The 14127-nt window shown below is 43.0% G+C and overlaps 1 protein-coding gene across 1 annotated transcript in view; it reads left to right on the top strand.

Moving 5' to 3' along the window:
* Nucleotides 1-14127, top strand: part of LOC112257465 (zinc finger SWIM domain-containing protein 6-like) — a 91328-nt gene that overhangs the window by 41965 nt on the left and 35236 nt on the right. The window contains exon 2 of the mRNA XM_042326623.1: nucleotides 12176-12532. Coding sequence (XP_042182557.1) covers nucleotides 12176-12532 — 357 coding nt within the window. The remainder of the gene's footprint in view (nucleotides 1-12175; nucleotides 12533-14127) is intronic.

Below are 14127 nucleotides of genomic sequence, written 5' to 3' on the forward strand. Positions count from 1 at the left end.
TAGGATTAGATTAAATATATGACAGATAGGAGTGGCCAGAGTCATCCTCAGTAGTTTTCCATCTAAGTTATCAATGCCAGGAGGTTTATCATTATTGATTGATAACAATAATGTTTCCACCTGTCCCATACTAACTTTCCAAAATTCAAACTTGCAATGCTTTTCTTCATTGCACGAATACGATGGCTCACGGTTCGTTGGCATTTCCTGCCTAAGGTTTGCCAAATATAAATAATTGGCAACATCAAATTATTATGTGAATAAGCCATCTGAGTCGATAAAAAATGGAGTTGAATTAGTCTTTCTGCCCATAATTTAAAGTACTCAAGTTTTTCCCCATTGTTCTTTATATCATTGAACTTGGCTTCATAATACATTTAGTTATTTTTTCTTGTTTCGTCATATAATTTCTCAATTTGCAGTAAGTCAGCCAGTCAGATGTGCAGCCAGACTTATTAGCCACTCTTTTTGCCCCATCTCTTTCAACTATACAGTTGTTCAATTCCTCATCAATCCACAGAGCCTTAAGAAACTGACTGTTAGAACTCTTAACAGGTGGAACAAGAAGCAATTTCATAAATTCATCAAGTGCAGCGTCTGGATGCTCCTCATTAATCACATCAGACCAACAAATATTTTTAACATCCACATGAGTCACAGCTAAATATATCTTATACACTATTTCAGGCCCAACTGTTGTAACTTTGGCATTCCTGGGTATAGCCACAATATTGGGATCACTGCACCCAATGGGTATGGCTCTAGAACAAAGTTTTACATTATTAGTTCAAATGTGATCGATACATATGGATGATCTTGTTCATGTAGTGTTTGTAACCACCCTGGTAGGTTGATTAATAACCTGAACCAGATTACAGGCACTGGTTACAGTGAGAAGCTTCCTCTTGAGCGGACAGCTTGATGAAAACCAGTCAATATTCAGGTCCCCAAGTAGACCTCTGTTTACATCACATACACTATCAAGTATTTCACACATATTATTTAGATACTGGCTGTTAGCACTTGGTGGCCTATAGCAACACCCTAAAAGAAAAGGCTTTAGATGTGCCAAGTGAACCTGCAACCTTCTAAGCATTACAGGGATAAGGTTCTGAAAATATACACACACACACACGTGCGGAGCAACACCTCCCCATATGCATTTCTCTCTCTTTTATGGATGTAATATCCTTGTATTGCTACTGCTGTATCATCAAATGCAGTAGCAAGTGATTGATTTCATGAACCTTATTTCTAAGGCTACATATATTAATATGGGCTGTTTTCAGCCCTTTCCTGGGTAGCTTACCAAAGATGGACATAATACTGAAAAGAGCAAACCAAGCAAGAGAAAAAAATATACATTCAGCAGTCCATTAATCAATTGTTGTGTGTGTGTGTGTGTGTGTGTATGTGTGTGCTGTGGGGAAGAAGCTACAAACCCATAGGCTTGGCTCTCATCCCTTCCAGGCTTCTGGGAGGGAGGGTGGACAATGAGCCTGTCATAGCGGATCTAAGTAATGTTACCACGCGCTCTGGCAGCTTTCATGACTGGGATCAGTTCTTTCCTCTTCTGGCGCACAGCTTCAGGATACTCCTCAATCACCCTGTGGTCCATCTTAAATTTTTCAGAGATAATTTCCCCCACTTTGTCCTCAGACTCCGTCCAGGTCTTACGTTGAAATTCTGCAATTCCGTCCACAAACATGTTGTTCCGCCTTGATTGTCCCTTGAGAGAACAATGCCGGATAAATCAGACTTCATGGATTCACACACAGAACTGATGTCCTCTCTCAATGACTTACAGATTGTTGTCCTCTTGCCGTTCTCCTGTTTCAACTCATCGAGCTGACCCTGGGAGAACGACATACTGTTCTCCAGGTTCTGGACCTTATTTGGTCAGGTCGTCCATTATTTTATTAGTTGAATCTACCAGTATTTGGACAAAACACTTGAAGCTATTTTCTTGTTGTTGTAACAACGGCTTGTAGAACTCTTTTGTTCTTTTAAAAGACCCTTCACGTGTGATAGAGACACACCACTGTCCTCAACGGTACTCCCGCCGGCTTTGGTCTTTGTCATTGTAGCTAGCAATGTATGTTTTGCTGTTACTCCTCACAGTTCCAGACAGGGCAGGTCACAACAAAAAGCAGGGATCTAGACAGCCACAAACCTGGGACAATCCGCGGTCCCAGCCACAAAGGCTAACTGTGTCGCGGGCTGCGTTAAAGACCTACTAGCTTGATATGTAGCTAGCAGCTAGGCTAGCTGCAACGCCAAATAGTTCCTCAGACCTGTCCTTGGTCGGCAGGATCACTGGATAGAGACTAGCAGTCCCAGCAACTGATGCCAACTGCGTCGCTGGATCCAAACTAAAAAGTTAGCTAGCTACTAAGATCTTTTCTTAAGGGTTGCCTGGTTGCTTTGGTAAGTAAATACAAATGTAAAATCCCCATATTTGGGGACCCTATTTGATTTGATTTTTTCAATTCAGTTTGGTATGAGAACGGTAGTACCTATCTGCAAAAGCAGGATGTGTGTGCGGAAAGCTGAGCATCTTGGCTATTGATCTGTGCTTTAAAATCTTTGGTGTGGGGGGGTGTATATAAAATTAATCCTTAGGTTGGTAGGAACTAGAGGTCGACCGATTTATGATTTTTCAACGCCGATACCGATTATTGGAGGACCAAAAAAGGCAGATACCGATTAATCTGACATTTTTTGTATTTATTTGTAATAATGGCAATTACAACAATACTGAATGAACACTTATTTTAACTTAATATAATACATCAATAAAATCAATTTAGCCTCAAATAAATAATGAAACATGTTCAATTTGGTTTAAATAATGCAAAGACAAAGTGTTGGAGAAGAAAGTAAAAGTACAATATGTGCCATGTAAGAAAGCTAATGTTTAAATTCCTTGCTCAGAACATGAGAACATATGAAAGTTGGTGGTTCCTTTTTAACATGAGTCTTCAATATTCTCAGTTAAGAAGTTTTAGGTTGTAGTTATTATAGGAATTATAGGACTATTTCTCTCTATACAATTTGTATTTCATATACCTTGGATGTTCTTATAGGCACTTTAGTATTGCCAGTGTAACGGTATAGCTTCCATCCCTCTTCTCGCTCCTACCTGGGCTCGAACCAGGAACACATCGACAACAGCCACCCTCGAAACAGCGTTACCCATGCAGAGCAAGGGGAACTACTATTCCAAGTCTCAGAGTGAGTGACGTTTTAAACGCTATTAGCGCGCACCCCGTTAACTAGCTAGCCATTTCACATCGGTTACACCAGCCTAATCTCGGGAGTTGATAGGGTTGAAGTCATAAACAGCGCAAATCTTGAAGCACAGTGATGAGCTGCTGGCAAAACGCACAAAAGTGCTGTTTGAATGAATGCTTACGAGTCTGCTGGTGCTTACCATCGCTCAGTCAGACTGCTCTATCAAATCATAGACTTAATTATAACATAACACACAGAAATACGAGCCTTAGGTCATTAATATGGTCAAATCTGGAAACTATCATCTCGAAAACAAAACGTTTATTCTTTCAGTGAAATACGGAACCGTTCCGTATTTTATCTAACAGGTGGCATCCATAAGTCTAAATATTCCTGTTACATTGCACAACCTTCAATGTTATGTCATAATTACGTACAATTCTGGCACATTAGTTCGCAAAGAGCCAGGCGGCCCAAATTGTTGCATATACAGTGGGGAGAACAAATATTTGATACACTGCTGATTTTGCAGGTTTTCCGACTTACAAAGCATGTAGAGGTCTGTCATTTTTATCATAGGTACACTTCAACTGAGGTAGATGGAATTTAAAACAAAAATCCAGAAAATCACATTTGTATGATTTTTAAATATTAATTTGCATTTTATTGCCACTGTACCCTCCCCACTGTACCCTGACTCTGCGTGCAATGAACGCAAGAGAAGTGACATAATTTCACCTGGTTAATATTGCCTGCTAACCTGGATTTCTTTTAGCTAAATATGCAGGTTAAAAAAATATATACTTCTATGTATTGATTTTAAGAAAGGCATTGATGTTTATGGTTAGGTACACGTTGGAGCAACGACAGTCCTTTTTGCAAATGCGCACTGCATTGCTTATATGCAACGCAGGACACGCTAGATAAACTAGTAATATCATTAACCATGTGTAGTTATAACTAGTGATTATGATTGATTGTTTTTTAGAAGATAAGTTTAATGCTAGCTAGCAACTTACCTTGGCTTCTTACTGCATTAGCGTAACAGGCAGGCTCTTCATGAGGCAGGTGGTTAGAGCGTTGGACTAGTTTTTAAAATGTATTTTATTTTTATTTCACCTTTATTTAACCAGGTAGGCTAGTTGAGAACAAGTTCTCATTTACAACTGCGACCTGGCCAAGATAAAGCATAGCAGTGTGAACAGACAGCAACACATGGAGTAAACAACAAACAAGTCAATAACACAGTAGAAAAAAATAAAATAAAAAGAGTCTATATACATTGCGTGCAAAAGGCATGAGGAGGTAGGCGAATAATTACAATTTAGCAGAATAACACTGGAGTGATAAATGATCAGATGGTCATGTGCAGGTAGAGATACTGGTGTGCAAAAGAGCAGAAAAGTAAAGGGATGAGGTAGGTAAATTGGGTGGGCTATTTACCGATGGACTATGTACAGCTGCAGCAATCGGTTAGCTGCTCAGATAGCAGGTGTTTAAAGTTGGTGAGGGAGATAAAGTCTCCAACTTCAGCGATTTTTGCAATTCATTAACCGTAAGGTTGCAAGATTGAATTCCCGAGCTGACAAGGTAAAAATCTGTTGTTCTGCACATGAACAAGGCAGTTAACTCACCAGTTAACTCTGTGTTCTTAACTGACTTGCCTAGTTAAATAAAGGTGAAAAAGAAATCTGCAAAATTGGCATCCAAAAATACAGATTTCCGAATGTTATGAAAACTTGAAATCGGCCCTAATTAATCTAAACTATTTCATATTATCTGATGATGTATCACTTAATGGCAACATTGAAGGTCCACCAAGAGACCTTATCTTTGCACATGAAAAATATGATGAAAACACTTGGATATCCCCTGTATGTCACCCAACACCACCACAATGTTTGAGAGAGGTTGGTGTTGTTGAAATCTTAGTTTTTATAGTGAACAATAACTTTTAGGCATATCCAGTGTAATTACCACATTCAGACACATTAGAGAGTTTGAAAGGACACTTGAATGTACACTGGATACCCCATAACACCACCACGATGTTTGAGTGTGTTTGATATGTAGAAATTGTGTTTTTATAATGAACAAATAGCATTTAGGGATTGCAGAGTCTGAAGTCTGAAGTTTACATACACCTTGGCCAAATACATTTAAACTCAGTTTTTCACAATTCCTGACCTTTTAATCCTAGTAAAAATTCCCTTAGGTCAGTTAAGATCACCACTTTATTTTAAGAATGTGAAATGTCAGAATAATAGAGTGATTTTATTTCAGCTTTTCTTTCTTTCATCACAATCCCTGTGGGTCAGAAGTTTACATACACTCAATTAGTATTTGGTAGCATTGTTTAACTTGGGTCAAACGTTTCGGGTAGCCTTACATAAGCTTCCAACAATAAGTTGGGTGAATTTTGGCCCATTCCTCCTGACAGAGCTGGTGTAACTGAGTCAGGTTTGTAGACCTTTCTCGCACATGCTTTTTCAGTACTGCTCACATATTTTCTATGGGATTGAGGTCAGGGCTTTGTGATGGCCACTCCAATACCTTGACTTTGTTGTCCTTAAGCCATTTTGCCACAAATTTGGAAGCATGATTGGGGTCATTGTCCATTTGGAAGACCCATTTGCTACAAAGCTTTAACTTCCTGACTGATGTCTTGAGATGTTGCTTCAATATATCCACATAATTTTCCTGCCTCATGATGCCATCTATTTTGTGAAGTTCACCAGTAGCTCCTGCAGCAAAAAAAACACAACATGATGCTACCACCCTGTGCTTCACAGTTGGGATGGCGTTCTTTGGCTTGCAAGCATCCCCCTTTTCCTCCAAACATAATTATGGACAAACAGTTCTATTTTTGTTTCATCAGACCAGAGGACATTTCTCCAAAAAGTATGATCTTTGTCCCCATGTGCAGTTGCAAACCGTCAATATAGGACTCGTTTTACTGTGGATATAGATACTTTTGTACCCGTTTCCTCCAGCATCTTCACAAGGTCCTTTGCTGTTGTTCTGGGATTGATTTCCACTTTTTGCACAAAAGTACATTAATCTCTAGGAAACAGAGCGTGTCTCCTTCCTGAACGGCTGTATGTAAACTTCCGACTTCAACTGTAATAGCACTGGATATATCTAATTTACAGACATTATGCCACTTTGGAGAGTTTTAGGGACCCTTGGAAACATCCCGAGACCACACCTGACACCGTTTACTAAAACATCTGCCCATTTCTAAACTCAGCAAAAAAAACATGTCCATTTTTCAGGACCCTGTCTTTGAAAGAGAATTCGTAAAAATACAAATAACTTCACAGATCTTCATTGTAAAGGGTTTAAACACTGTTTCCCATGCTTGTTCATTGAACCATAAACAATTTATGAACATGCACCTGTGGAACGGTCGTTAAGACACTAACAGCTTACAGACGGTAAGCAATTAAGGTCATAGTTATGAAAACTTAGGACACTAAAGAGGCCTTTCTACTGACTCTGAAAAACACCAAAGAAAGATGCCCAGGGTCCCTGCTTATCTGTGTGAACGTGCCTTGGTCATGCTGCAAGGAGGCATGAGGACTGCAGATGTAGCAAGGGCAATGAATTGCAATATCCGTACTGTGAGACGCCTAAGACATCGCTACAAGGAGACAGGACGGACAGCTGATTGTCCTCGCAGTGGCAGACCACGTATAATAACAACTGCACAGGATCAGGACATCCGAACATCACACCTGCGGGACAGGTACAGGAAGGCAACAACAACTGCCCCATTTACACCAGGAATACACAATCCCTCCATCGATGCTCAGACTGTCCGCAATAGGCTGAGAGAGGCTGGACTGAGGGCTTGTAGGTCTGTTGTAAGGCAGGTCCTCACCAGACATCACCGGCAACAACGTCGCCTATGGGCACAAACCCACCGTCGCAGGACCAGACAGGACTGGCAACAAGTGCTCTTCACTGATGAGTCGCGGTTTTGTCTCACCAGGGGTGATGGTCGGATTTGTGCTTATCGTCGATGGAATGAGCGTTACACTGAGGCCTGTACTCTGGATCGATTTGGAGGTGGAGGGTCCGTCATGGTCTGAGGCGGTGTGTCACAGCATCGTCGTACTGAGCTTGTTGTCATTGCAGGCAATCTCAACACTGTGCGTTACAGGGAAAACATCCTCCTCCCTCGTGGTACCCTTCTTGCAGGCACATCCTGACATGACTCTTCAGCATGACAATGACACCAGCCATACTGCTCGTTCTGCCATGGCCAGCGAAGAGCCCGGATCTCAATCCCATTGAGCATGTCTGGGACCTGTTGGATCGGAGGGTGAGGGCTAGGGACATTCCCCCCAGAAATGTCCAGGAACTTGCAGGTGCCTTGGTGGGAGAGTGGAGTAACATCTCACAGCAAGAACTGGCAAATCTGGTGCTGTCCATGAGGAGATGCACTGCAGTACTTAATGCAGCTGTTGGCCACACCAGATACTGTTACTTTTGACCCCCCCTTTGTTCAGGGACACATTATTCCATTTCTGTTAGTCACATGTGTGTGGAACTTGTTCAGTTTGTCTCAGTTGTTGAATCTTGTTATGTTCTTACAAATATTTACATATGGCAAGTTTGCTGAAAATATACACAGTCGACAGTGAGAGGACGTTTCTTTTTTTGCTGAGGTTAGTTAGGTGTATCAATCCCATTTTTATTTTCTGATGTTGTTCACATGTTGTGGAAACCATCTGATGTGTTTCCAGCTCTGGGCTTCAATAATTCACTTTTAACTTGTCAGTCAAAGATTTCTTTCAAAATAAAAAAAACAGTTGTTTTGTGTGTGCTTGATCTTGTGTTTTCTGAACTATGCAACCCCTATCTATCTTCTGATCATTTTCTCATCATCTCCCATATCATCTTTCCAAATATACCACGTTTTGGCATGTCAGAATCTTGCAATTACACATGAATAGCATTTACTTTTGGGTATGTCTATTTAGGCAGCAATCTCAATTTTGCTATTACATCTAAGAGGTTAACCTCTTGATTCTAGCCATCCCGGATCCGGGATCGTGAATACAGCCTCAAGCTCATTACCATAACGCAATGTTAACTATTCATGAAAATCGCAAATGAAATGAAATAAATATGCTAGCTCTCAAGCTTAGCCTTTTGTTAACAACACTGTCATCTCAGATTTTCAAAATATGCTTTTCAACCATAGCAAAACAAGCATTTGTGTAAGATTATTGATAGCTAGCGTAGCATTTAGCATAGCATTCAGCATGCAACATTTTCACAAAAACAAGAAAAGCATTCAAATAAAATCATTTACCTTTGAAGAACTTCAGATGTTTTCAATGAGGAGACTCTCAGTTAGATAGCAAATGTTCAGTTTTTCCTGAAAGATTATTTGTTTAGGAGAAATCGCTCTGTTTTGTTCATCATGTTTGGCTACCAAAAAAAAACAAATTCAGTCATCAAAACGCCGATTTTCCAAATTAACTCCATAATATCGACTGAAACATGGTAAACGTTGTTTAGAATCAATCCTCAAGGTGTTTTTCACATATCTCTTCGATGATATATTGTTCGTGGAAGTGTGCATTCTCCTCTGAATCTCATGGGAAAATGCCTCCAGTTGAAGATTACGCACCAATTTAGACAAAGGACACCGGGCGGACCCCTGGTAAATGTAGTCTCTTATGGCCAATCTTCCAATGATATGCCTACAAATACGTCACAATGCTGCAGACAACTTGGGGAAACGACAGAAAGGGCAGGCTCATTCATGGCACACTCACAGCCATATAAGGAGACAATGGAAAACAGAGCCTCAAAAATTCTGCTCATTTCCTGTTTGAAGTTTCATCTTGGTTTCACCTGTAGCATGAGTTCTGTGGCACTCACAGATAATATCTTTGCAGTTTTGGAAACGTCAGAGTGTTTTCTTTCCAAAGCTGTCAATTATATGCATAGTCCAGCATCTTTTCGTGACAAAATATTGCGCTTAAAACGGGCACGTTTTTTTATCCATAAATTAAAAGAGCGCCCCCTATATCCAAGAAGTTAAGGGTTGTCTCGTTGTTTTGGTAAGTAAGTAAGGGTTAAGTCTGATTGTCGTGCAGCGCTAAGCAGTATTATGCAAGCTACAGAGCAGAAGAGGGGAAGTGCATTACAGAATGCTGAGCTCAGGGCTCTGGCACGTCGCCAAATATCTCTTCACACACTCAGCTGAGGGCTTTCCAAGCTTCCCACCAGCCCAGCGGTCTCCTCCCCTGTTTTGGAATTCTCTCTGCCTCTCCCTTCTCTTTCTCCCTCCTCCCTCTCTCTCTCTTTCCCTTCCTCTTCTCTGACGTCAGTAGTTCAGCTGTGGGCCATGCATGACCCGGGTTGGGCCATATAAAACAGGGAAGTGCCCTCAGTGTTAGTGTGTGTGCGAACTAGTACAAGCAACTGCCAACCGGGGGATGTACTTACGCAAGCATGTGTGTGTAAAAGGTGATCCCCTGTGTCGTTGTCAGCTGACTGCTAGGAAGGAAATGGAGGAGTAAAAGGAGGGGGTTCTCCCTCTTTCTCTCTCCTCTCGTCTACCTCTGTCTCTTTGCTCGCTGCTCTCTTTGTCACTCACCTTCTCTCTCCCCCGTCTTTTGTTAGTCATGTCTGAGTGTGAGTTTCCTGTATGCTGATTGAGCAAAAGCCTGTTTGCGAAGCGAAACGTGTGTGTGTGTGCTGTCTCCCAAACCTCCCCTGTGACAGTTATTGAATTCTTATAAAATCAGTCTCAGACCAAAGGACTATTTGTCCCCTGCTTATTAATAAGCACTGATTTTAGGATCAGCTTAGCCAGATCCAGGCCTTACGTCAACCCTTAAAAGATTTAGGGCAAAGTTGACCTTTGACCCACACTCTAGGACATCTGAGGCTTTCAGACTAAGCTATGGATGTTCGGTCTTATCATTTTGTATGTGCAGTGTATGTGGACACCGCTGCTTCAAATGAGTGGATTTGGCTATTTCATCCACACCGTTTCTGACAGGTGTATAAAATCGAGTACGCAGCCATTCATCTCCATAGACAAACATTGGCAGTAGAATGGCCTTACTGAAGAGCTCAGTGACATTCAATGTGGCACCATCATAGGATGCCACCTTTCCAACAAGTCAGTTCATCAAGTTTCTGCCCTGCTAGAGCTGCCCCAATCCACTGTAAGTGCTGTTATTGTGAAGTGGAATTGTCTAGGAGCTATAACAGCTCAGCCGCGAAGTGGTAGGCCACACAAGCTCACAGAACGGGACAGCTGAAGCATGTAGCGTGTAAAAAAACAACTCACTACCGAGTTCCAAACTGTCTCTGAAAGCAAGACCAGCACAACAACAGTTCGTTGGGAGCTTCATGAAATGGGTTTCCGTGGCCAAGCAGCTGCACACAAGCCTAAGATCACCAAATGCAATACCAAGTGTTGACTGGAGTGGCGTGAAGCTCGCCGCCATTGGACTCTGGAGTGGTGGAAACGTGTTCTCTGGAGTGATGAATCACGCTTCACCACCTGTCAGTCTGAAGGACGAATCTGGGATTGGGGGATGCCATGAGACCGCTACCCGCACGAATGGATATTGCCAACTGTAAAGTTTGGTGGGGGAGGAATAATGGTCTGGGGCTATTTTTCATGGTTCAGGCTAGGCCCCTTAGTACCAGTGAAGCGGAATCTCAACTCTACATCAAACAACGACATTCTAGACGATTCTGTGCTTCCAACTTTCTGGCCCAACTTTGGGGAAGGTCCTTTCCTGTTTCAACAAAGCAATGCCCCCGTGCACAAAGCGAGGTCCATACTGGAATGGTTTGTCGCGATCGGTGTGGAAGAACTTGACTGGCCCACACAGACCCCTGACCTCAACCCCATCAAACACCTTTGGGATTAATTGGAACGCTGACTGCGAGCCAGGCCTAATCACCCAACATCAGTGCCCGACCTCACTAATGCGCTTGTGGCTGAACTGTCCCTGCAGCAATGTTCCAACATCTAGTGGAAAGCCTTCCCAGAAGAGTGGAGGCTGTTGTAGCAGCAAAGGGGGGACCAACTCCATATTAATGCCCATAATAATGTTTGACGAGCAGGTGTCCACATACTTTTGGTCATGATGTGTAGATACACCATTTCAGCCCATCAATATCAGGCTCACAGAGGATTCTTAGTAGACAGTCAGGAAAAGTAGCAATGTGATACATTAGCATATCATAGTGGGGAGAGCCTGATCCAGAGCTTCCAGTACTGGGTAGTAGAACCTCTCCTCCTGGTGTCTGTGTGTGTACTTTGAGAAAGCCCCAAATAAAATGGATACCTTTGTTTGGACTTCCCCTTTCTCCTCAAGCCAAAAGACTGCTAAATAGTTAGCCGGGTAGCTATTTCGGGGACTGAGTGGTGCAGTGCCAGAGGTGTCACTACAGACCCGGGCTTGATCCCGGGCTGTATCCCCAATGAGTGACCTCTTAGCCAGAGAATGTCAGGTTTATAGAAAACAGGTGTGTGGGTGGGGGGGATTATGAGTGCGTGAGTGATGGCTGAGCTCTATTGCATTAGGAGGGCATCACTCGTCACACCGAGGGACTCTAGAGATCATCAGTTTGACCTTTTCCCCAGAGAGAGAAAGACGAGAGCGATGTTCCCCTCTCTTCGCTTCAGGGACTGCGCTTTCTCTTTCCCCCCCTTACCATTATAATCTGACTAGTAGCTAGCTGGTACAGTGGGTCTTCTGCACGTATAGGATGCTAAGCCACACACCCACAGGTTAATGACAACATGAATGCCATTGGGGTGTTCAAATATTCCGAACATGACTTTGTTACGCACTTCTGTGTAAAACTATTAGGCTACATGAATACAATTTGATTGACTACTTGATTGATTGACTGACTGATCGTCTAATGGTTCTCCTCTTTTCTTTCTCAGGGTTCCACCTCAGTGGAACGGTAACAGAACCGGCCACGCCGTCGGAACCCGAGCTCGTCTGCAGCGTGAGTGTCAGCTTCGACCGCTGCAAGATAACCGCGGTCACGTGCAGCTGTGGCAATAAGGACATCTTCTACTGCGCGCATGTGGTAGCGTTGGCCCTGTACCGCGTACGGAAGCCTGAGCAGGTCAAACTGCACCTGCCCATCTCAGAGACACTGTTCCAGATGAACAGAGACCAGCTGCAGAAATTTGTTCAGTACCTGATAACAGTACACCACACGGAGGTGCTGCCCACTGCTCAGAAACTAGCTGATGAGATTCTGTCAACAAACTCTGAGATCAACCAGGTCCATGGTGAGTGGGGTTGGGTGTGTGTGTGTGTGTGTGTTTTTCTGGAATAGATTTCCCCCTGGCTGATATGATTGGCTGGCTCCAGTGAATCCCTACCGGATATGATTGCAAACTTGACTTTCATTGAAATGAAGCTGCAGCAATGTGGTGCTTTCAGAGCAGGGCAGGGAAGAGAAAAAGAAAGATGTAAAAGTAACAGAAAAATTACCTAAGTTAACACATTCCTTTAGGAAAAAGACAGGTGCTGCCGATTTAACACTGCAATTGTCAAGGCAGAGATCATGTACACTATGTGGACACCTGCTCGTTGAACATCTCATTCCCAAATCATGGGCATTAATATGGATTTGGTCCCCCCCTTTGCTGCACTAACAGCTTGCACTCTTCTGGGAAGGCTTTCCACTAGATGTTAGAACATTGCTGCAGGGAATTGCTTCCATTCAGCCACAAGCATTAGTGAGGTCGGGCACTGATGTTGGGTGATTAGGCCTGGCTCGCAGTCCGAGATCCAAAGCATCCCAAAGGTGTTTGATGGGGTTGAGGTCAGGGCTCTGTGCAGGCTAATCAAGTTCAGGAACGGGCCTTCCCCAAACTGTTGCCACAAAGTTGGAAGCACAGAATTGTCTAGAATGCCAGACCAGTATTCCTCCTCCACCAAACTTTACAGTTGGCAATATGCATTCGGGCAGGTATCGTTCTCCTGGCATCCGCCAAACCCAGATTTGTCCATCGGACTGCCAGATGATTAAGCATGATTCATCACTCCAGAGAACGCGCTTCCACTGCTCCAGAATCCAATGGCGGCGAGCTTTACACCACTCCAGCTGACTCTTTGTATTACACATAGTGATCGTAGGCTTGTGTGGCTGCTCGGCCATGGAAACTCATTCCATGTAGCTCCCGACAAACAGTTCTTGCGCTGACATTGTTTCCAGAGGCAGTTTGGAATTTGTTAGTGGGTGTAGCAGCCAAGGACAGACGATTTTGACACGCTACCCCCTTCAGCACTCGGTGATCCCGTTCTGTGAGCTTACTTCTACACCACTAACATCACATACTTTTGTATTTATAGTCCTGTGTAACTCAGTTCGTAGAGCATGGCGCTTGCAACGCCAGAGTTGTGGGTTCGATTTCCACGGGCGAATTCCCCAAAGTATGAAAACTCACTACTTTAAGGAGCTTGTCTGCTAAATTACTCAAATGTTTATGTGTAGCCCATGTATCTGATGCTGTCTGGACTCTTTTTGGCAAGACAGCATCAGCATCAGATACATGACCTACATATAGTAAGACAGAGGGGCACTGTTTTGCTGGCTTGGATGCTTTCTCTGGTGAGATGGTTTCAGCCACACACAAGGACCGACATCACTTGGAAGAACTAGGTGCTGAAGAGAATACACATGCACACATATGAGTGTTGTTGTGAGCCAGGTTAAAGTTGGCGGCTGCCCATTGCACTGTTCTGGATGCTGGAATTGTTTTGGATGAACTTGCGAATGTAACCTACTTTTTGAAGTGAATTGTTTGACAATCTGATAAAGACATGACTGGTTGTGTTCATGGCACATTAAAAGAGGGGGGTGGGGCTCAGACTGGCC

Source organism: Oncorhynchus tshawytscha, linkage group LG09, assembly GCF_018296145.1.
Source record: "Oncorhynchus tshawytscha isolate Ot180627B linkage group LG09, Otsh_v2.0, whole genome shotgun sequence".
Classification (NCBI taxonomy): domain Eukaryota; kingdom Metazoa; phylum Chordata; class Actinopteri; order Salmoniformes; family Salmonidae; genus Oncorhynchus; species Oncorhynchus tshawytscha.